General features: G+C 47.7%; 1 protein-coding gene across 1 annotated transcript in view; it reads left to right on the top strand.

Moving 5' to 3' along the window:
* The window catches only part of ADGRG2 (adhesion G protein-coupled receptor G2), a 904,627-nt gene that overhangs the window by 492,606 nt on the left and 387,708 nt on the right, over positions 1-24,313 (top strand). Inside the window, exon 7 of the mRNA XM_069205012.1 lies at positions 18,287-18,322. Coding sequence (XP_069061113.1) covers positions 18,287-18,322 — 36 coding nt within the window. The remainder of the gene's footprint in view (positions 1-18,286; positions 18,323-24,313) is intronic.

The following is a 24,313-nucleotide window of genomic DNA, read 5'->3' on the forward strand; positions in this document are numbered from 1 at the left end:
GCTTCCAGACTCAGGTCACAGCAGCACTAGCAGTGTAGGTCCTCTCCTGTTGAAGGTCAGGTATCAATGGAGTAAACAGATAGAAAATGGCAGTTACGTCCAGGGCAGTGCGTACCGTCACTGCCGGCGTACATCGGCATTGGCTCCTGGAACCCATAGGGCCCAATGATAACCAATGCTGAATTGCGCCGCAGTCTTCGTCCGCCTACCGTGATGCTGCACAACGCCAGTGCAGTTACCTCATTTCCCCTTGTCCCTCCTTACAGGTCAGGCAGCCGCCATTTCAGGGGGCCACATGGCAGGCCACCTAACTGCGGCACAGCACTTTTGGGCAGGAAAACGGACAGACAATGCCACACACCGATTACATCACAATAGTTCAAAACATCCTTGTGCAAGCTAAGTGGTGTCTGACCCTCTGCTCACCCTTCTCCTCCATAGGGCACATCCGCTGGGGCAGATGATGAGATGGTGTCATCCTCCGGTATACAGACCCCTGGTGGACCTGTCGATAATGGAAGACAGACACATCATTATCACCTACAGACTTGATTGTGCCACAATCCATGAACTGTGTGCCCAATTGGAGCCAGACCTGTTGTCATCTATCCACCATCCCACAGGAATCCCCCCTCTAGTGCAGGTCCTGACAGTACTCCATTTCCTGCCAGTGGGTCCTTTCAAACAACAGTGGCCATGGCATCAGGGATGTCACAGCCAATGTTCTCTAACGTGTTGTCCAGAGTGTTGTCTGCCCTGCTGAAACACATGCACAGCTACATCGTTTTCCCTCATGTGGAGGATTTACCAACAGTGAAAGGTGACTTCCATGCCCTGGGACATATCCCCAACATCATTGGTGCCATTGATGGTACACATGTGGCATTTGTCCCACCCCACAGGAATGAACAGATGTAGAGAAACCGCAAAAGCTACCATTCCATGAATGTGCAGATGCTGTGTTTGGCAGACCAGTACATCTCCCATGTGAATGCCAAATATCCTGGCTCAGTGCCTGACGCTTACATTTTGAGGAACAGCAGCTTCCCTTATGTGATGGGCCAACTCCAGAGGCACCATGTGTGGCTAATAGGTGAGCCCAAGGTCCCCACACAGTTTGAATAGGTGTCTGGGTATGGGAGAGTCCCTAAGGGTTGGTGGGTGTCTAACAGTTGTCCCTCGATATTTGCAGGTGACTCTGGTTACCCCAACCAGTCATGGCTACTGACCCCAGTGAGGAATCCCAGGACAAGGGCAGAGGAATGCTACAATGAGGCACATGGGCGAACTAGGAGGATAATAGAGCAGACTTTCGGCCTCCTGAAGGCCAGGTTCCGGTGCCTCCATCTGACAGGTGGCTCCCTATACTACTCACCGAAGAAGGTGTGCCAGATAATCCTGGCATGCTGTATGTTGCACAACCTGGCTTTGCGCCGCCAGGTGCCTTTTCTGCAGGAGGATGGGCCTGATGTTGGTCTTGTGGCAGCTGTGGAGCCTGTGGACAGTGAAGAAGAGGAGGCAGAAGAAGAAGATATAGACAACCGAAACAACATCATCATGCAATACTTCCAGTGAGACACAGGTAAGAGACTGTCACTGCTCCTCTCATATCATACTACTGTTGGACATTGCATGGTTCTGCCTTTTTACCTCTGTGTATTGACCCTGACAGTTCACTTTGGCTTTCCATTTCACAGATCTGGGTACCACTTGCTGCCTTCTGCTATGTTTACTTCTACCCAACAACTATCGAACATTGGTATGTGAAAATGAATATTGAGATTGCTATTTATCAGAGAGGTTGTAATAACACACTTGTGAAAGTACAGACTGACTCCAGATCCTTTTGTGATTCAAGTGTGTTTATTTAAGTCCTATTCAGTGGAGGGGTATGTGCAATGGGCTAGGGTGATGGTGGAGGAATGTCCATGGTGGAGTCCAGTCTATTTATATCACAGGTGCATTGTCCAAGGTGGCATAGGAGGTGGAGTAATGGCAGTTAAAGATTGTCAGGGCGACATAGTGGGACAGAATGGTGACAATCAGGAAGGTCTTATTTCCTGGTGGGGGTCTTGGCAATGTTATCTGTCTTGTGCCTGGATCTCAGGGACCGTTTGCGGGAGGTTCTCCTTCTGAAGGGGGAGGGGTGCTGGTGGCCAGTTGTTCCTGTGGCAGGACCTCCTGTCCACTAGCTCCGGCGGACGTGGAGGGGTGTTCATCGTTCAGGCTAGTGTCAGGAGCCCGTTGGTGTGCCACTGTCTCCCTCATGGTGTTGGCCATGTCTGCCAGCACCCCTGCAATGGTGACCAGGGTGGTGTTAATGGACTTCAAGTCCTCCCTGATCCCCAGGTACTGTTCCTCCGGCAGCCGCTGGGTCTCCTGAAACTTGGCCAGTACCGTGCCCATGGTCTCCTGGGAATGGTGGTATGCTCCCATGATGTTGGAGATTGCCTCGTGGAGAGTGAGTTCCTTGGGCCTGTCCTCCCCCTGTCGCACAGCAGTCCTCCCAGTTTCCCTGTTGTCCTGTGCCTCTCTCCCCAGAACCGTGTGCCCACTGCCACTGACCCCAGGTCCATGATTGTTTTGGGTTAGTGGTGTTGCCTTGCGATGTGTTGTGTTGGTGTGTGTTGATTGAGGTACGTGGATGTTGTGTGGGTGATGGAGTTGTGTGCCTGTGAATGCTGATGTTGTGTTTGCTATTCTGTCTCTCTCTGCTTCTTCCAAAAATGCTGCTGTAAGGGGTTGTGGGTAATGTGGGTGGGTGTTTTATAGTGGTTTGAGTGTGTGGGTGTGGTGTGTCTATGTGCATAAGATGTGTGTATTTGGATTTGTCCAATGTGGTTGTGTTTTGTAAGTGTGTGTGTATTTTCAGCGTGGCGGTGTGTACCGCCAATGGATTACCGCGGTTGAATGACCGCCGCGTTGATTTGTGGGTTGTGATAGTGTGGGCGTATTCTTGTTGGCGTGACGGTGTAGGTTTTGCTATCGGCAGTTTATCACTGACCTTTGGTGTGGCGGACTTGTGTGGGTGTCTGTATTGTGGCGGATTACGATCTGTGGGTCGTAATCCCTGTAGCGGATTTCCGCTCCACCCACGGTATCTTGACGGCCGTCAGCACGGCGGTAAGTGGGATTTACCACCAGGGTTGTAATGAGGGCATAGTAATGTGTTTTATATGTCCTGACAGTGAAATATTGCTAAATTAGTTTTTCGCTGTTGCAAGGCCTGTCCCTCTCGCAGGTTAACATGGGGGCTACCTTTAAATTTGATTAAAGTGTAGATTCTCATTGGGAGCACATGGACATGTGGAGCTAGGGGTCTCTGAGCTCACAATTTAGAAATAAATCTTTTAGTAAAGTTGATTTTAAGATTGTGCGTTTGAAAATGCCACTTTTAGGAAGTGAGCATTTTCTTGCTTATACCATTTCTTTGACTCTGCCTGTTTGTGGATTCTCTGTCTGGGTCAGATTGGCAGTTGGGATGGTTGCACCTCACACTAGACAGTGACACAAAGGGAGCTGGGATGTAGTCTGCATTTCCTGATGAGCCATCTGTGCTAAAAAGGAGGGGAGGAGTGGTCACTCACACCTGAAATGGCTGTGCCTGCCCTCCCACTATGAAGTCTCCAACCCCTGGTGAGTGTCTGGGGCCTGGCCTGGGAAAGGCAGGATTTCACACTCAAGAGAAACTTTGCCTCGAAGTAGGCCTACTTCAAAGGAGAAATTGGGTATAAGAAGGGTACCCAAAACCACAGACTTCAGAACAGTTCTGGAAACCAAGAGGAACCTCTGCCTGGAGAAGAGCTGAAGAGCTGAGGAAGAAGAGCTTCCCTGCCTGTGACTGTGCTTTGTGGAGCTATTCTGCAGTTGCTGCTTCTGCCAGAGTAAGAGGGCAAAGACTAGACTTTGTGTGCCTTCCATCTTGTGAAGATCTCCAAGGGCTTGATTTAGAGCTTGCCTCCTGTTGTTTGAAGTCTCAGGGCCAGCAAAGACCTCTCTCTGCCAGCGCCTGGAGTCTCTGGAGAGACTCCTACTCTGGCCTGTGGTGCCCATCCAGTTCCTGGGACCATGAAAGGAGAAGCTGGCAGCCTAAGAGGAAGAAATCCATGCACAGAACGCTGTGCGGGGAAAAGATTGACGCAACTCAGATCTGCGGCTGAAGAAACGATGCACCGTCGGCACTGCAGCTGAAAATCGACACTTGCCGGAAACGCAACTGAAGAATCAACACACAGAGCTGGAGAAATGGCGCACAGCATCGCTGACGGAGGCTGGGCGATCGCAACCCGTGCTGCGTGGTTTTCGGATTATCCTGCAGCTGGATTTCTGGCGCAAGCACTGCTCGGCGTGTGAAAACAATGCAAGGCCTGCCCGGACCAGAGAGTGCTGACCAGATCGACGCATCGCTCTCCTGCAGAGAGAAGAAACGATGCGCCCGACCCGACAAAAGGAGAAACGACGCAAGGTCCCGCTCGTGAGTGGAACTGACGCATTGCATGCACTTTTTGATGCACACTGGCCCGTGCTGGGTTATTTTTTACGCACCCAAGGTACATTTTCATGCTAACAGTGTTACTGTGTGTTTTAAACTACAGAAAGACTCTTTTTGCTTTTTAATTGATAACTTGACTTGTGTATTGTGGATTTTTGTCATTATGGTCTTGTTTTGTTTAGATAAAAATTTCCTATTTTTCTAATTCTGTGTTGTGTCATTTTGTAGTGTTTTCATTAAGTTACTGTGTGTGTTGGTACAAATACTTTACATCTAGCACTCTGAAGTTAAGCCTACTGCTCTGCCAAGCTCCCAAGGGGGTAAGCAGGGGTTAGCTGGGGTGATTCTCTTTTACCCTGACTAGAGTGAGGGTCCTTGCTTGAACAGGGGATAACCTAACTGTCAACCAAAGACCCTATTTCTAACATTGGTGATCAGCGGTTGGGACTGGACTTGTATTTGTACTTGACATACAGTGATTAAGTGTACACTACTGTTTTGAGTTCAGACCACGACCTGACCACATACTACTTGTCTTGTGATTCTGCTTTTTGTTCTCTGATGTCCTCCTGGATATATTGTTGATATCTTGGGACTCTGGTTTTTGGTTCTGAAGCCTTTGCAGAATGGAAGTCAATTTCTGGCACCTATTTATCTATAAAAAGTGGCAGCTTAAAGCATTCTGCATGGAACGGGTACTGGCTGTGAATAAGAAATCCAGAAGGGAGGTTCCTGAGTCAGCCCTGTTTCAGTATGAGTTGAAATGTTGTCAGGCAACACCACCAGAGGAGTTTGAGGAGGAGGACTACTCTGAGGAGGAGGGCAGATGCCCTGAGGAGGGAACAGAAAGAGATAATTGGCTCCTAGCTCGAATCCGGAGCCCGGAAGAGCTTGATGCAGAGCTTGAGAGGGCTGAGGAGAAGAGAGCCTTAGCCCTGGAAAAAGAAAAGTTGGCAGCTCAAGAGCTGAGCTGTGAAGCCATGAGGGCTGAGTCCAGTTCAGATGGTGGCAGCAAAAATCTTGTATCCAGTACTGCTGAAGAAGTGCCCATGCCCAGAGATGTGGTGCCCTACTTGAAGGAGGGAGGTAACACACACCAGGAGGTTCAGGGTTATGAGGTAACTCCAGTGATGCACAGGGTGCCTGAGGTGGATTGGGGAACTGGCATAGGGAGCCATATTCCTAGTGATGGGAGGGACACTCTACTGGCTCTAGGTGAGAGTGACAGTGAGAGGGGTTCCTCCCAGGTAGAAGTCCTGGTTATTAAGTGTGAAGACATCCCAGAAGAGTGTGGGTTGAGTGTCAGAGACAGTCAGGTACTGTCTCACCAGTCTCAGGAGAGTGATGTGGGGTGCTTTGTCCAAGGTGAGTCACTGGATGGTTGGGTGAAGGGTACTTTGGTTAATTCATGTGAGGGACTGGGTGATGTAATTGCTGGAGAGCATATGTCTAGTCCTTATTTTCCAGAGCTACACCAACACCAGGTGGAGTGTGAGTTCTCTGACCCCAGGAAGCATACAATGGAGGCAGACTTCTGGGTGAGTACCAGAGAGTCTGAAGAGGCATTTGGGGGTGCTCCTGAAGGGAGTGGTCTAGGTATTTCCCAACTAGGTGAGGTAGGGAAGGATTGTAGTGTTCTAGGTAGATCCCAGTGTAGTGGGATGGGTGAGGGACCCCATGTTCAGTCTCGGAGGAGAGGGAATGGGGATGGGTTGAGGCCCAGGGTACCCGAGATCCAGTCCCAGGTCCTGGAGGATTCCATGAGGGAACACCAGGAAGGGAGCGTAGCCTGTACCGTAGGGCCATCTGTTGAGGGAGACCCCACAATGTCAGGAGAACTTGGGAGGAGGTTGTAGCCAGCGTCCCACCAGTTCTGGTGGCTGGCAGTACTACTCCTAATGAGGGAGTGCAGAAGTCCAGACAGAGGATTGAGAAGGGGTTGTGGACCCCAGTGGAGAACCTGGAGGGTCAAGGGTCAGCTCTGAGAGTAGGGGCAGGGGGGGAGAGAGATTCGCCCATGACCTCAGTGCAATCTAAGGGTACAGACCCTGAATTGGAAGGCCAGGTTCAGGGTGTCCCCCCTGATCTGGAAGAAGGGGCTACTGCTAACAGTGTCCCTACCATGTTGTCTTCTGAGGGAGCCACTCCTAGTTGGGGTGTCCAATACGCCAGAAGGGAGGGCAGGGGGAGGGAAGCCTCACCCCTCGCCCTGGTCCAACCTGAAGGTACAGACCCCAGTTTGGAGGACCAGTGGCAGGTTAACATCCCTGCACTGGTGGAAGAATTGTGCAGGACTGCTTCTACAAGCACCCTGACAATTGTTGACTCTGAGGGTGCTGATCCTGGATCGAGGGTACAGAGCCCCAGAGGGGAGGACCAGGGTCAGGTTGTCATCCCTGACCTGGTGGAAGGGAGAGTGGTCAAAGGGTGCCTGGCACCTGGGGCTACCGCCCCCCAATCTCAACAGTCACAGTGGTTGGAGAGGCCTGAGGTTGGGCTCTCATCCCTGACAGTTGTCAGGGGTCACTGTTGCTTGCTGTCCTGGTGGACAGAGTTGCCCCTGGGTTGAGGGGGACGAGAGTCACACCCCGGGGTGGAGTGGGCAACACCACTGTGTTGGCCCTGGTGGTACTATCTGCACATTGTGATACATCTGTGAGCAAAGTATAGTTAGGTGCTGCACAGATGGTATCTGCAGATGTGGAAAAGGGTTCCCCATGGATTAGCTTAGTGGGCCCTGAGAGGATGGACAGAGGGATCCAACTGGAGTCAGGAAGGCGTAGAACTGGAACATGCCTCTGCTGTTGTTGGCCTGGGTCCCTGTTCTATCACCCCAATCAGGGAAGTACATCAGGGTATTGATTGTTCTCCCCTGGCTTCAGGCTGGTAGGGGGTCGTGTTAGACTTTTTATTTTATGCAGGGTCATCCCCAATCTTTTTGCCTCCTCCCTCCTATTTTTTCTGACCTGTTGCTGTTGGCTTTTGTACTTTGAGCACTTTACCACTGCCAACCAGTGCTAAAGTGCATATGCTCTCTGTGTAAATTGTATTGGTGATTGGTTTATCCAGGATTGGCATATTTGATTTACGAGTAAGTCCCTAGTAAAGTGCCCTAGAGGTGCCCAGGGCCTGTAAATCAAATGCTACTAGTGGGCCTGCAGCACTGGTTGTGCCACCCACATTAGTAGCTCTGTAATCATGTCTCAGACCTGCCACTGCAGTGTCTGTGTGTGCAGTTTTAACTGTAAATTCGACTTGGCAAGTGTACCCACTTGCCAGGCCTAAACCGTCCCTTTTCTTACATGTAAGACACCCCTAAGGTAGGCCCTAGGTAGCCCCAAGGGCAGGGTGCATTGTATGGTTAAGGTAGGACATATAGTAATGTGTTTTAAATGTCCTGACAGTGAAATATTGCTAAATTCGTTTTTCACTGTTGGAGGGCCTGTCCCTCTCGTAGGTTAACATGGGGGCTACCTTTGAATCTGATTAAAGTGTAGATTCCCTTTGGGAGCAGATGGACATGTGGAGTTTGGTGCCTCTAAGCTCACAATTTAGAAATACATCTTTTAGTAAAGTTGATTTTGAGATTGTGTGTTTGAAAATGCCACTTTTAGAAAGTGAGCATTTTCTTGCGTATACCATTTCTGTGACTCTGCCTGTTTGTGGATTCCCTGTCTGGGTCTGTTGGGCTGGTTGCTCCTCACACTAGACAGTGACACAAAAGGAGCTGGGGTGTAGTCTCCATTTCCTGATGAGCCATCTGTGCTAGGAGGGAGGGGATGAGTGGTCACTCACACCTGAAAAGGCTGCGCCTGCCCTCACACAAAGCAGTCTCCAACCCCCTGGTGAGTGTCTAGGGCCAGGCCTGGGCAAGGCAGGATTTCACATTCAAGAGAGACTTTGCTTTGAAGTAGGCCTACTTCAAAGGAGAAATTGGGTATAAGAAGGGCACCCAAAACCACAGACTTTGGAACACTTCTGGAAACCAAGAGGAACCTCTGCCTGGAGAAGAGCTGAAGAGCTGAGGAAGAAGAGCTGCCTTGCCTGTGACTGTTCTTTGTGGAGCTATCCTGCAGTTGCTGCTTCTGCCACAGTAAGAGGGCAAAGACTGGACTTTGTGTGCCTTTCATCTTGTGAAGATCTCCAAGAGCTTGATTTAGAGCTTGCCTCCTGTTGTTTGAAGTCTCAGGGACAGCAAAGACTTCTCTCTGCCAGCACCTGGAGACTCTGGAGAGACCCCTACTCTGCCCTGTGGTGCCCATCCAGTTCCTGGGACCCTGAAAGGAGAAGCTAGCAGCCTAAGAGGAAGAAATCCACGCACAGAACGCTGTGCGGGGAAAAGATCGACGCAACTCCGATCTGCGGCTGAAGAATGGATGCGTCGCCGGCTCCGTGGCTGAAAGTCTACGCTCGCTGGAAACGCGACTGAAGAATCGACGCACGGAGCTGGAGAAATGACACGTAGCATCAATGACGGAGGCTGGGCGATCGCAACCCACGCTGCGTGGTTTTCGGATCATCCTGCGGCTCGATTTCCGACGCAAGCACCACTGGGCGTGTAAAAACAATGCAAGGCCTGCCCGGACCCGAGAGAGCTGACCAGATCGGCGTATCGCTCTCCTGCAGAGAGAAGAAACGATGCGTCCCAACCCGACGACAGGAGAAACGATGCAAGGTCCAGCTCGTGAGTGCAATCGACGCATCGCAAGCCCTTTTTGACTCACACTCCCCCGTGCTGGGTTATTTTTGACGCACCAAAGGTACATTTTCACGCTAACAGTGTTACTGTGTGTTTTAAACTACAGAAAGACTCTTTTTGCTTTTTAATTGATAACTTGACTTGTGTATTGTGAATTTTTGTCATTTTGGTTTTGTTTTGTTTAGATCAATATTTTCCTATTTTTCTAAACCTGTGTTGTGTCATTTTGTAGTGTTTTCATTAAGTGACTGTGTGTGTTGGTACAAATACTTTACACCTAGCACTCTGAAGTTAAGCCTACTGCTCTGCCAAGCTACCAAGGGGGTAAGCAGGGGTTAGCTGAGGGTGATTCTCTTTTACCCTGACTTGAGTGAGGGTCCTTGCTTGAATAGGGGGTAACCTGACTGTCAACCAAGGGCACCATTTCTAACAGTTTCCAAGTAAGTATGTTAGCACTGAGAGAGTGCATCCCTCCCTCTCATTGTAGTACAAAGTAAATCATTTGCTGTAATCAGGCATTCCCAGAGCAGGGGACAGAGACTTTCTCTCAGCTCTGAGAAGGCAAGCATTGAGGTTGTCATCCAATGGTATTGGATATGACACATCCGTATGTGTCAGCCTCTGTAAAGGCTTGGGCAAAAGGTAAAAGTTTGGAATCCACTGACAACAGTAGCCTACCATTCCCATGAGCATCCTGACTTCTTTCTGAGTTGTTGGCAGATTCATTTTCAGAACTGCTGAATTTCTCTCCTATGACACCATTCCTTGCACCTTATTCAAGGTGATGTCCAAGGTACAAGGACTTCTCCCTAACAGTACTGCTATTTGGTTGGGGATACTTTCTGTCCATTCTCAGCTAAGTGGTTCAACAAGGCAATTGTATCTCATCTGCAAGCTTCTCGTGTGTTTGACACTACCAACAGGTAATCAGTATACTGAATCAGAACTGAATGATATGACATATCTAGGGACTTCAGATTCTTTTTCAGATGCTGATTAAAGATTTATTAACTCTCAGTATACCCATGGGGGACTGTACACCAGGCAAAACACAACTGCCAAACCAAAATGCAACAGTATGGAGAAGAATGCTTGGCAAAGGTTGATCACAGTGAACCACTCGTTCTAACTTGGAATTTGAAACAAAATCACAGCTGGATTCAGTACCACGGGACAGAAGAAACTACAATCCACTGATCTTGCTCAAACCTTGGACTATGCAGTACTTTCCATTGGGATTCCAGAGTCCCATGATGGTAAAGTTGCATGACTTCTCATAATCTCTTTCAGGATTCCTTGCTCAATCATGGCTAGAGCATTTACGTTTGTAGAAGAGGTCATGTCCAATCAGACTCACAGTACTCAAATCAAACAATATAAATTGGTGATTCTCTTTGAAGGACCCTGTTTTTACAGGTACAGCCTCTGTGGCAGGGCTAGTCAATTGTTTATTTGCAACTCCTACAACTTGGATTCTTTCTCCCAAGAGTGGTAGGTCAGAAACCTCTGCTGTTCTCACTGTAGAGCAGGTAGCACATCTGTTGATTAAAAATGACACTGTGTGGCCACTCACCTCAGTAACCACGAATGGACCACTCAGGTCTACCTTTAAGGATGTGCCAAGTATGAATTCCCCCCCCCCCCAAGGTATCATCATTGGGATTGATCAGAATTGTAACACTCATCTGTTGGGATCATGGGGTGCTTTCGGGACATTCCCTGAATCACAAAGGGATTGGTATTAACATTTGGGGCTTGATTAAAATTAGATCTGGAGACATTTCCCTTTCGTTCGGGTATCAGGCTTGTGGAACCTCCATTGTTTAGCATGGGACACATTAAAACTTTGCATTTACTGTCTCTATATGCTGTGTCTGAACTGGCGTGAGTCCCTGAGACTGCACAAATCCTCGATTCTGGACCTGATTCTCATTTTCCATAATATTTGGATTAAAATGACATTCCCTCTTCCAGTGGCCCAGATTGCTGCAAACATGTTAAGGATTAGTCATTTTAATAGTCACCATATTCACTCCTGTACTCTGGTCTGTTGGAACACCTCGTCCTCTACCCTGCTGTTGAAATCCATTACCTCCTTGCATCATCTGAAGTCCTTGCTGACAGACTCCCTGCATTGCACCATAATTCCCTGGAAACTATGAATTATGATGCCCTTGTGCAGCATTTATCCATGCCACCATCAACTTTTCATTCAATTTCTTCAGTTTCATCTCCAGTTCATCACTGCAGTATTTCACGAATCTCAGAATTTCAACAATCTGCTTACTCTGCCAAAAAATCAAAAGCTCCTGCATCATTGTATTAACTACAGGTTTCAATCCCTGCACAAATCTGAACACAAAATGCCTGAGGTCTTTCGCCTCAATAGTCTCTGTGCCACTATACTATTTGAATGCCTGTAACAATCTCTCATAGTAAGAATGAATAGACCCATTGGCTTCTTGGGTTGGTCTGTCAATCTTAACCCATTCAATGTCTTTAGGAGACACTTTAATTTTCAGGATTGAAATCACCTGATGATACTTCTTCATCACAGTTGGAGCCAGAGCCTTAGGCTCTAGATAGCTTGTAGGTTCTTTTTCATGCCAATCAAAAGACACTTTGCATTCAGCCCATAAATCACTTGGAATGACTGTGTCAAACAAGATGTTCAAATCTTCCCGTAAAACTTTGAAAGCTTCAAAAATTGCTTCACCTGTCTATACCATTCCACGTCCTTCGCTCTCAACTTTTGGAAATCATTTATGAATGATGCAATATCACTCCTACTTCAGGGTACATGAACATAGCCTCCACCAGGAACTTTTCCCATTCAAAGCATTTGAACACCCTCGTTATCCTCATATGTTCCAGTTGGTGGCAGATCTGACCTTACTTCTTTCAGTTGTCCAAATCCTGTCTTCCATTTCCTGCCAAGGTTTTAGAAAAGTATGTCAATAAAACTCTATCAGATTTTTTGGATAAAAATAAAATTCTGAGAGAGTCACAATTTGGGTCTAGACCCGGCTGTAGCACTGAAACCACTTTAGTTGCTGTGGCAGAAGAAATCAAATTGATCATGGATGATGGCGGAAAAGCTGAGGTGGTCTTGTTAGACCTCTCACTGGCTTTTGATACAGTGAGTAGTGGATCCACATGAACACTTTGCCGAGATTGGGATCACTGGCTCCCCTTATGATCTGCTCTCTTCTTTCTTAGAAGATCGTGAACAGGAGGTGACACTCGGGGACTATAATTCCAAAGCTTCTACTCTGCTTTGTGGGGTCCCCCAAGGGTCTTCCCTTGCCCACACATTGTTTAATTTGTACATGGCTCCCTTAGCCAAACATATTCACTTGTTTGGCTTCACTAATATAGCATATGTCGAGGACACTCAGATTGTGGTTTCAATCTTTGGGAACAACAAAGAAGTGGCAGACCAGTTTAACAACTGTATGCAGGCCATTAAAACATGGATGAAACGTAATTGTTTAAAACTAAATTCACAAAAAACTGAATTCCTTATTTTTGGCAAAGATTGTACTTTCTGAAATAGATCTTGGTGGCCCAAAGCCTTGGGTTACCTCCCAGTGCCTGCCCCGAAAGTTAGGAACCTATGAATTATTTTTGATGCAGCATTGGCATTTCCAGATCAGATCAATAAATTGTCATCATCTTGTTTCTTTCATTCTGAAATTGTTAAAGAACATTTTTCATTTCATTCCTTTAGAAATACAAATACTTGTGGTCATATCCATAGTTGTATCTAGGTTAGATTACTGTAATGCCTTGTACTTGGACCATAATGAGAGACCACTAAATAAGTTGCTGCAAAAGTCTGCCTGTCGTCTGATTAAGAAACTACCAAACACCACTCTGTTAGGGCAGTGTTGCCAGATCTTCACTGACTTCTGGACAGAAAGAGAATTGATTTCAAGGCATCATGTTTGGCATATAAAGCCTTCTGTGGAAATAATCTGGAGTATTTTAAAAATAATTTTTCATGGTATTGGCCATCAAGACCTCTGTGATCTGCCACAGCCAGAACAGTTCAGATTCCTAGAAGTAAGCAAGTGAGCTGGGGAGGTTGTAGTTTGGTCTACAACACTGGTCACCTCTGAAATAGATTACCTTTGACACTTAAATGCCAAGAAAATGTAGGCTCCTTCCATAAGCAAAAAAATGGTTGTCTGTAGGAGCTTTATAAAATAATGCTCTGACTGCTGTAAAATTTACGTTGCGAGCACCAAGATGCCCATGAGCATTCGCATGCTTAATAAACTTAAACTCAAACTCAAACCTCATATCTACAAGCTAATTCCGTTAATCTCTCATGAGCTTGTCCTGTACGTCTTGTAATGTCTTTGCACAGGAACAATAGTTTGTCTTCTTGATAAATGTCTATTTCAGATACATCAAGTGTTCCCACTATCATTTCATTCAATTCTAATTACAATTTAGCTCTTTCTCTCTTTGGAGTGCGAAATGTCCTCCCATTGTATCCTGAACCTCGAATCTCATTTGGAATGTCTATACCCTCGAGCCAATCATCTAATTCTTGAGTAGTAAGACCTGGTTGTTCTGCTGGGGTATTTAATATTATCTCTCCTCAGGAAGTATTCACATTTCCAAGGTCTGGTTTATTCATATTTCAGAATGTGGCATATTCAAAGGTATCCCTGTCCTGTGAGTACTACAGTCATCACTTGGATTAGTGCTTGTTTTGGGCATGAACAATGGTGGTGGGCCTCGAGGAAGCCTTACATTGGGAGAATATCCTATCTGACTCTGTCAGATCCGTATTTGTAATGTGTGTAGTGTTTATTTGTCTCAGGACTGAAGGAAGTCTCCTTATTGTCATATTCCCTGAATTATAACTATAAGGTAATTATAACATGCGCCCCCACCCTGCACAGTTTTTTCTTCAATAATTTGACTTCTAATATTTCATTGATATTTTTATTGACGTAAAAAAGTTGCCATGAGTGTCATGAGTGCTGTAATACCTGGGGTTATTAGCAGTGCATTGCAAGGGCCTGAGTTATAGTTACCTTAGGCCGTGAGATATGGTTACGTGAAAAAATAACTCTAACTAAAACTGCTGAATTTCTCTGGTTTTGTACAAGTAAATTTAGAACCTAACTATAATGTCCCCTTAACCTTTGTTTTTTAATTTAAAATTATATTTCCTAACTATAATGCCCCTCTAACCTTTGTTTTTTCTGTGAATTTCTGTGTGTTTTTCTGTTAATTTCTGTGTTTTTTTTAAACGTAAAGTAATTTTCATTACTATATGTTAATCCAGCCACTGCAGTGCACGGCCAAAGGCCGTGTGCAGCAGGGGCTGGCCTGCAGACAGTCCATGCAGCCAACCCCCCTAACAATCAAACCCTGCGCTGTGCACAACCTTTGCCCATGTGCAGCAGAAGTTGGCAACAGTGCCTGTCTCTGTGGGTGTGAGAATAGGTGTGAAAGGGTGTGTCTGGCTGTGAGACTGGGTGTGAGGGTGTATGTCTGGGTGTGAGAGTGAGTGTGAGAGGGTCTATGTGGATGTGAGAGTGGGTGTGAGAGTGACTGGGTGTCAGAGTAGGTGTAAGAGGGTGACTCTGGGTGTGAGAGCGTCTCTGTGAGTGGGTGAGTGTGAGTCTGAATGGGTCTGTGAGTGGGTGCGTGAATGCCTTAGTTTGTCTGTGAGTGGGTGCATGAGTGTCTAATTGGGTCTGTGAGTGAGTGTGTGAGTCTGAGTGGGTCTGTGAGTGAGTGAGTGGGTCTGTGAGTGGGTGCATGAGTGTCTGACTGCATGTGTGAGTGGGTGCGTGAGTGTCTGTGTGGGTGTGTTAGTAGCTTTGTGAGTGACTCTACCACAAAGGAACCTCACTTGCCCTTTTATCCAACAACAGTCCATAGCTGTGTGTGAAATATCTACTAAAGTGGAGTTATTTCTGCCTCCTTGGTAAATGTCCAGTATGTATTCTACATTACAGCTGTGTAATGGAGCCCAAGGAAATGTCACCAGTGGCCTTGTGTTCATTTTGGCAACATGATTGTTCCTGTTGCCTGTTTCTCTAGAATTCTGTGATAAGATCTATCCTCCTATAGAAAGGCCAAGGAGACTACAAAGATGTAAATCTCCACCAAACCAGGGTCTTTCCTTTTATCTGTCTGACATACGTGCTTCTTTGTTTTGTGGAGATTTACTCATATTCCTCAGCATCAAGATCGGCCCATCAAAATTGGTGGGAAATGCACTGGGAGGCCCTTTGGGAAGATGTCCGTCATGCTGGCAAAAGGGGGGGAAGACATGCATACTACTAAGGTGGACAGAGTGTGGTCAAGCATTGCAGCTTCCAGGCGATTTGTCCATTTGCATACTCTTGGCAATTTAAAGGGAGACCCACTGACTCTAGGGGATAGGGACTTCATGGACTCCCTCCCCTAGTCGATTTTGGCCCCAATTACCCCTTCCCCCGAGGCACACCTCTATTCAATGGGGGAGGGTGAGCTGCGCAGTCCCTCTCCCCTGGCCAATTTTGACCCCGGGGACCCCATCCTCTGGAATCCATCTCTATTAAATGGGGTGGGAGGGCTGCTCAGCACCCCGCAGGGCCGATCTCGGACCCGGGGACCATGTCCCCTTGGGCACGGCCATCTCTCCTGGGTACCCTCCAGGGCACCAAGTGTGCAATGGACCACGGGGGAGCCTGAAGGTGCCTGCCGTCCCAGCCAGCTCCCTGCCTCCTGCGGGAGCCTGCCTTGCTGTCACAGACGGGGACCTGCTAAACATGCAGCTCATTGACTGTGAGAGCAATAATTTCCTCTGTTTCCCTGTCCTCATGTCTGCGAGCACGGAAACAGAAGAAACCTCTTCTCCACCGCCGCAGCAGTCCACCCGCCATATTCAGATGTTGGCGTTCGCATAGCCACAGCCTGCATTTGAACCACCAAGAACCACCGGCCGTGTCAACGGCAGGAGAGGGAAAAGTGGGTGCTGGGGGGACCCCAGCCACCCTTCCTGCCATGCAGATTTGGAGGTGGCATACCGCCAACCAAAAAGTGGAGGTCTGATGTCCACTTCTGAGTGGGCAGATTGGGGGAGAAAGGGGGTGAAAACTTACCTTTTTTCTGCATTCCACCTCCATGTATGACTCGACACAACTGGACAACACCTGCTGTCACTGCTGCCACCATTCCATGGAGAAAACAGGACACCCCCATCGCAGGAATCGAAGGTAGGGGTGCCGCAATGCCAGGGTACGTTAGGTGGGCACCTCATAGGAGATCAGTACCACTGCAGGCATATACATGTCACAGTATTTTTTTTAATTCACTGGGACATGCATATGTCTGGGACACGAGTGGGTCACACATGATGGGGACACACTTGCACAACACGCATATCCACACATACACAACTGTCATTGTGGTGTCATCATTCATTGCCAAATGCATGCTGGCACCAAAATGACAGTACAGTCAAACTTAACAATGGTGTCACTGTGTATGCCTTGCAAGGAGACTTGTACTGGCAGGTTTGTGCTATCTGGTTGAGGTGGAAGGAGCTGAAATTGGTGGTGTGGTTGTGTCAATATGTGTGTCACTTGTATGTAAGAATGATGTGTATGTTGTGGTGCCATGTGACACATTCAGGTCAGTGTTGTTGTCTGGCTGACATTATTGTGATGTGTGTAGTTGTGGTTGCTGAGGGAGTACTTGTGTTGGTTGTTGCACTTGTGTCGTGTAGGTGCAGTGTCAATGGTTTGTGTGTGTTGTCATGGATGTACATGTGTGTTTTTGGCATGTATGGGTTGTGTTGTTTGGAGTTGTAATGGATGTTGGTGTTTATGTGTTGTTGTGTAGTGTGTAGTTCAGTGGGACACATATGGCTATGGTGCAGTGTCTCTTACCTGTCCTCTATAGCCCCTGCCATTTCACGTAGTCCATTGGGTCCCTCCGCCATCTCCCTCCATCAGCAATCCATCGCCAGTCCTCTGCTTGTAGAGCTGTAACATGTAAATATGGAGGGGGAACACTATTGACTTGACAGTTTCTTCGGGTGTGCCACTGACGCAGCTTGGCGGTAACAAGTACTACATCAGGCCCAGAGTGTTTCCAATTTGGGCTCATTGTGGTGTATACAAAGTAACACGCATGAAATATCACAAGGGGGCGAGCTGAAAAGCGAGCCAGAATAAGTGTGGATCTGGCAGCCTTAGGCCTCCCCTTTTGTCATTGGCATGACGCTTAGTTTTGATTATACGGTAAGCACAGCAGCACCACAATTATCAGCCATCCTATATTCAGGTTGTTACTGACCCAGATGTCTCATAGATCTGAATTGGGGTTCTCGCCATAGGATACTCATTCATTAATTCATTGAGGAACATTGAGAACTGCAGCGGCACCTCCGTTGGGGGGGAGGAGTGTCATCCCCCACCTGCAGCAGCTGCTGCAAATCCTTTAACAAACAAAACGATAATAAACAATGTTTATCATTGTTTTGTTTGTTAAATGGTCATTGGGGATGACGAGGATAAGGGTAGTGCACTGTGTGCTCCCCTCAGTGTGCATGTCTGTTTGGCAGGATGTCTTGGCCAGCCAAACACACATACGCAGTAGGCTATCTCCAGCCTGACACTGTGTTGCCGGGCTGGAGAGAGCAGGAACAGGCTCCAAGTGTGCCTGGGAGTGCCCTGTCCGGGGGCTCCCAGCCAATCCTAACTCTGCTCTGAGTAGCATCAGGATTGGCCGCAGGGCAGGCTAGGCGCGTTGATGAGAAAGACGGAGCGGCGGTGGTGTGGTGACGAAGAGAGAAAGGTATGTTTTTAATTTATTTTTATATAATTTAATCCTCCCACCCCACCTGTTAACAAAGCAAAAAACTGACATTATACTCCCATATTAAAAATATATGTCTTGGCTATTCTATTGTACTTTAATAGCATACTCATATATATCAATTTGTTCTAATATTCGCTACTCTACTCAAGGCATCCTTTTATTAAATTGTATTTCCTGGATGTTACACACCTGATCATTTGTTTGTAAGATTGCATATTGTGATGCACTGGTCTGATGGTTTTATATTTGTTTTCCAGGCAGTCTTTTATTACCAAGAGGGCCTGATTTTCCAGGTGAGAGCTTTCAAGGATAAAACCCAAGTATGCATCATAATCAATCAATCAATCAGTTTTTGTAGAGCGCAGCTACTCACCCATGAGGGTCTCAAGGTGCTGGGGACGAGGGGAGAGCCCTCATCCGAAGAGCCACGTCTTGAGGCTCTTCCTGAAGATGGTGAGCAACTGGCTTTGTCTGAGGGGCAGGGGGATGTTGTTCCAGCTCTTTGATGCAATGGAGGTAAAGGATCATCCTCCGGCAGTGATTTTGCAAATGCGAGGGATGGTGGTCAGGGCCATCTGTGTGGAGCGGAGTGATTTGGCAGGGGTGTGGACTGAGACGCAGTGGTTCAGGTAGGCAGGTCCTGCTTTGTGTATGGCCTTGTACATGTGAGTGAGTAGCTTGAAGGTGATTTGCTTCTCGACTGGTAGCCAGTGGAGGGTCCTCAGGCATAGGGAGATGTGTTTCCTGGTGTGAGAGGTCCAGAATGAGTCTAGTGGCGATGTTCTGGATGAGTTGTAGTTTTTTTATATGTCTAGTTGAGGTGCCGGCTTAGAGGGCGTTGCTGTAGTCGAGCTTGCTTGTGATTAAGGCATGGGTGACTGTCCTGCAACAGTCTGCTGGGATCCATCTGAAGATCTTCCGAAGCTTGCGGAGTGTGTGCCAGCAGAAGGAGGCAACTGAGTTTACCTGGCTGGTCATGGATAGGGAGGAGTCAAGGGTTGCAGGCATGCTCAGTCGCTGCAGGGGGGGTGCTGAGGGATGTGGCCCACCAGGAGTCGTCCCAAGCTGAGGTGGTGTTTCCAAAGATGATGAGCTCAGTCTTGTCGGAGTTGAGCTTGAGGCAGCTTTCTCTCATCAAGGTGGTGACAGCCTCCATTCCTGAGTGGAAGTTCCTTTTAGCCATGTCTGGGTCTTCGGTGAGGGAAATGATGAGTTGTGTGTTATCGGCATATAACAAGATGTTCATACTGTAGCTTCCGACGATGGCAGCGAGAGGGGCCATGTATATGTTCAACAGTGTGGGGCCCAGTGAGGATCCTTGGGGAACTCTAGAGTTGACTCATGTGGGTCAGGAAGAGTCTGACCCTCTGCATCCTCCCAGAGAGGAAGGGCTGGATCCATTCCAGGGCTGTTCCGCAGATTCCTGTGTCGTGGAGTCTGGTGCGCAGAGTGCTGTAGGAGACCGTGTCTTAAGCTGCTGAGAGGTCGTGGAGTATGAGCGCTGCAGTGTGGCCATGGTCCAGGAGTAATCGGATGTCATCAGTGGCTGCCAGGAGGGCTGTCTCCATGCTGTGGTTGCTGTGGAAGCCGGACTGGGAGCTGTCCAGGGAGTTGTTGGGGTCAATGAATTACCGTAGTTGTAAGTTGACTGTTTTCTCCAGTACTTTGGCAGGATAGGGTAGCAGTGAGATGGGCCAGAAATTCTTTAGTTCTGATGGGTCGGCCAAAGGTTTCTTCAGGAGAGGGCGTATTTTGGCATTTCCATTCCTTGGGGAAGGTGCCAATGTTGATGGAGCAGGTGATTGTGTTCCGGAGCTCGGGGCGATGGATGCGATGGCTCTGATGTATATGTGGTGCTGGCAGGGGTCCGTGGGGGCTCCGGAGTGGGTGCTGTTCATGATGCTGACTCTTTCCTCTGTGGTGAGCGTGGACCAGCTGTGGATGGTCTTGGTGGGTTGTCGGGGTGAGTCGGTCATACGTTCCAGTGCCATGATTTTCTGGGAGGAAGCTGTCCTAGATGTCTTGGTTCTTGTGGTAGAAAAAGATGGCGAGTTTGCCGCAGACGTCCTGAGATGGGGTGATGCTGGTGGCTTCGGAGGGGGGATCTGTGAACTCGTTGATGACTGAGAAGAGTTCCTTCGAGTTGTGTGTGGAGGGGTTGATGTGCTCCCCGAGTGTGTCCTTCCTTGCGTTCTTGATATTTCGATGGTGGAAGGTGGCGGTTGCAGCTCTGAATGAGGTGAGGTCTTCGCTGGTTTGGCTGTTTCTCCATTTTTTCATGAAACGTCTGTGGGTACGCTTTGATTCTTGGAGTTCGGTGGTGAGCCAGCTGGCTTTCTTAGGTACGCATTTGGCCGATGTCAGCTGGAGGGGGGCTAGATTTTCGGCGCATTCGTGATCCATGCATTGAGATTGCATGCTGCTGTGTTGGCATCATCAGAGGGAAAAGGGAGGGATTTGCCGAGCGATGAGGTGAGTTGCTTGTTGGTGATTTCATTCCATTTCTTGTGGGTGCGGCTGCTGGGTGCAGTGATTGTGAAGAGTATACAGTGGTGGTCAGTCCAGTCTGGGGTGGAGATGGTCTTGCTGGTGATCTGGTTGCTTGAGGTGAAGATGGGGTCAGTATGTGTCCTGTGATGTGTGTGGGTGCGGAAACCAGCTGTCTGAGGCCGAGAGTGGCGATGTTGTGGAGTAGAGCGGTGGTGTTTGGATCGGTGCAAGCATTGACGTGGAAATTCAGGTCACAAGGAGGAGGTAGTCATCTGACACCAGCGCCTGGGGGGTAGAGATGTCTACAACGTCATCTATGAAAGCTGGGAACCAGGGTGCCGCGGATGGTGGAGATGTGGTTGGAATGGACCAGGAAGTGAAGGTGTTCCATGGTGGTGCATTGTTCTTCTGGGGTGGCCTTGACATGTAGTGAGGACTTGTGTACAATGGTGAGTCCTCCGCCCGGGCAGGAGGGCTGATCCCTCCTTAGGTTGGTGTATCCGTCGGAAATGGTGAAGGTGATGTCTGCTCCCAAGGTGGGGTTGGTCCAGGTCTCGATAAGGAAGGCGATGTCCGGTCGGGCTGTGTTGATCAAATTCCAGAGTTCGGTGGTGTGCTTGTGGAGGGAGCAGATGTTCAGAAGCAAGCAGCTGATGGGGTTGTTGAGGTTGTTGGTATCTTTGTGTGTGGAGAGTAACTTCAGCTTGTTGAGGCTAGCACTGAAGTTGCAGTTCCTGCAGGTGAAAGATCCGTGGGTGTCCTTGGGGGAGATGATACAGCATTTGCTGAGACGTCTGGTGTTGAGGCGGCGGAGTTTCTCGGAGTCGCATCGGAGGCAGGCCAGGGGATGGTTTAATGGAGATCCAGGGATCCTGGCGCTTGGCACAGTCTGGGTGCAGATGAGTGCAGATGGGCTTGCCTTTGGTGTGCCAGCGGCGCGGTTGCCATTAAGAAGGGGAGGGGGTGGGGGAGCGATCACCTGGGAGTCGGGAGGGCGTGAAAGGTCTTTCGCTGGGGAGGGGGGCAGAGGAAAGGAGGGGAGAAAGGAAAATAAAATGAAAAATTAGTGAAAAAGGCCTGAAAAAGCAAGAGTGAAAGAGTGCCAGAGAGAAATACTTACTTGAGATGACCACTAGACCACCAGGGATGAGGCGCAGGGACTAGGCTCTCAGTTCGTCCCAGTTAAAAGGCAGAGGCAGCAGCAGCCAGAGGAGCTGGGGGGCAAGAGACACTGACCAGGAGGTATAGATTTTGAACTGGCAAATCAGAAAATTAGGATAATGGCGATTGTGTTACATTTCAGTGACCTTGATTAAGCTAATAACAGGTGTAGGTAAGGGTTCGTCAGACATTCGCCCCTCATGACATATTGCTGGGTGGAGGCCCTGTGAAGAAAAGAAAGAGAAATCTGCTTCATGATCACATTTCATGTAGTGTAATACTCCAATATAACCATTATAAGTACTCTATCAGAGTGGAATATATTCCATGTCAGTTATCACGTTAAATATTTCAGTAATTTGATTCCTTTATATCAAAATAGAGTGCATGTATGCTAGTTGTTGATGTTTAAGAGCTTTGAAAGTGAGTCTTGCTAGTTTAAACTTGATTCTTGAATGCAAGGGAATTAAATTCTGTTTTCTTAGTGCATGTTTTATGTGGCTATAATGTTTGGAGCCCTGGACAAGTTTGGCTGCTGATTTCTCAGGGTGCTTATTGAGAGCTTCAGTGTAGAGATTCATTTCTATTCAGAGACCAAGGGATTTGTTCAGTCATGGCTCGCGTTGGTGAAGGGGCGGTGCACAGGGTGAAGAATGGGGGGCATTAAATTAAAAATAAAAAATAAAATAACTTACCTGCGCTGCCACTGCCTTCAGAACCGCACTGCTTCTCACCTCTGTCTGCAGGCACAGACTCCCAGCCTGCCATGCGCTAATCCTGACACTGCTCAGAGCAGCATCAGGATTGGCTGGGAGCACCCAGACAGGGCGCTCCCAGGCAGACTGGGAGCCTGTGCAGGCTTTCTCCAGCCCAGCAACAGAGTTGCTGGGCTGGAGAGAGCCCTGTGCGCATGTGTGTTTGGCCAGCCCGAGACAGATGGCCAAACATACATGTGCTCTGAGGGGGAGTGCTGACCACTCCCCCCCCCCATTGTTCGTCACCCCGTGGCCCCATCTCTTTTCCACAAAAACTATAATAAACAAAGTTTATTATCTTTTTTGTGTAAAAGGTTGCAGCTGCCACTGCTGGCGGGGAGGTGACGCCCCTCCGCTCTTATGGAAGAGCCACCTCTGGATTTATTATACCATAGGGTCGGACAGTGGCCTGCACTTTGTCTGTAGGTAATTTAATCTGTATCCGTGGATGTTGTTGTCAGATAACTAAGATGAAAACATTGTTTTCTGCGTTAAGCTTGAGCATTTGAAGACATCCACTTTTCAATGTTAAATATGCTGCATTTAAGAGTGAGAGTGTTACAAGGGAGGCGTTTTCCATGCATCAGTCAGTGACATTGCTTTATTGATGGATAGGCACACCGAACTCCTCAAGCAAATTGAACCACAGCTCTAACAGAAAAGTGTGAAAGTCTGATTTAGAATTAGAACCCTAACATTATTATAGATTTCAGTTAAAGCCTGCATGAGTAGATGTTAAAGAAAACGCCTTTATGCATGTTGAGTCCTTCAGCAGAAAATATATTCTGTGGAAAATAATGCATATAACGTGATCCCAGAAAGGAGCAATATTCTCTTATGTACGAGCAGATTTCATGCTGAGTTTAATAAAGCCTCCACCCTGCAGATCATTTCAGTAAATTTCAATAATGAAAATCTGCCATGAGGAAAATACTGTAATCAAGAGCAGAGGCTGATGGAGGTCCTCAAATTGATGCCGTTTCTGCTCACTTGCCATTTTTTTGTTGGCTAAGAAAGCCCTAGCCGAGCAACTGCTGGATAAGATGTCCAGACAAAGATGCCTTTTTCCCTAATCTAATTTCGCAGGGGGCTGTCATTGGTGTTAACAATTTTGTGGTCTGTTTTTCACACTTAGAGTTTGTGGTTTATCTTTATTTTGTTCCCAATTTGTTGTGAGTGTTGATGCCAGTATGAAACCGTCAGCACTTAGATTGTTTCCACATAATCGTTGTGCTTGCAAAAGATACAGGGGAAACATCATTGTCTTCCCTCTCACTATATCACATAGTATTAACACTTATGCAAACACCAGAAGAAATATCAACAACGGTTTGGACTGGAGATGCCATAGGGCTAATGATGGTTGCTGTCAGCTGGTTACCTTCATAGTTTTTTGGTCCGAATTTAAAGCTGCAAGACTCAGGGCCTGATTCTAACTTTGGAGGACGGTGTTAAACCGTCCCAAAAGTGGCGGATATACCACCTACCGTATTACGAGTCCATTATATCCTATGGAACTCGTAATACGGTAGGTGGTATATCCGCCACTTTTGGGACGGTTTAACACCGTCCTCCAAAGTTAGAATCAGGCCCTCAGTGCTTTGAGCAGTTCTTCAAAAGGTTCTCAAGCAGTGAATTGCATGCACACTAGTATTTCTATTGCAGCAGACTTGTGTGAACTTTGACCTGTAGCCCTCAACTTCTAACATATAAATCCTATTTCCGTAATGCCACGTATTTATTACAGTGTTATGCATATGTTTTGCTGTCAGCTGTTATTACAGTTCACATATGTTCTACCTGTATAGCACCATTTCCATCAGAATGGTAGATTCACAGAAATAGGCCCTAAATACAGGTCTCTTTCTTATACATTTT

This window comes from Pleurodeles waltl, chromosome 8 (assembly GCF_031143425.1).
Source record: "Pleurodeles waltl isolate 20211129_DDA chromosome 8, aPleWal1.hap1.20221129, whole genome shotgun sequence".
In the NCBI taxonomy this organism is placed as follows: domain Eukaryota; kingdom Metazoa; phylum Chordata; class Amphibia; order Caudata; family Salamandridae; genus Pleurodeles; species Pleurodeles waltl.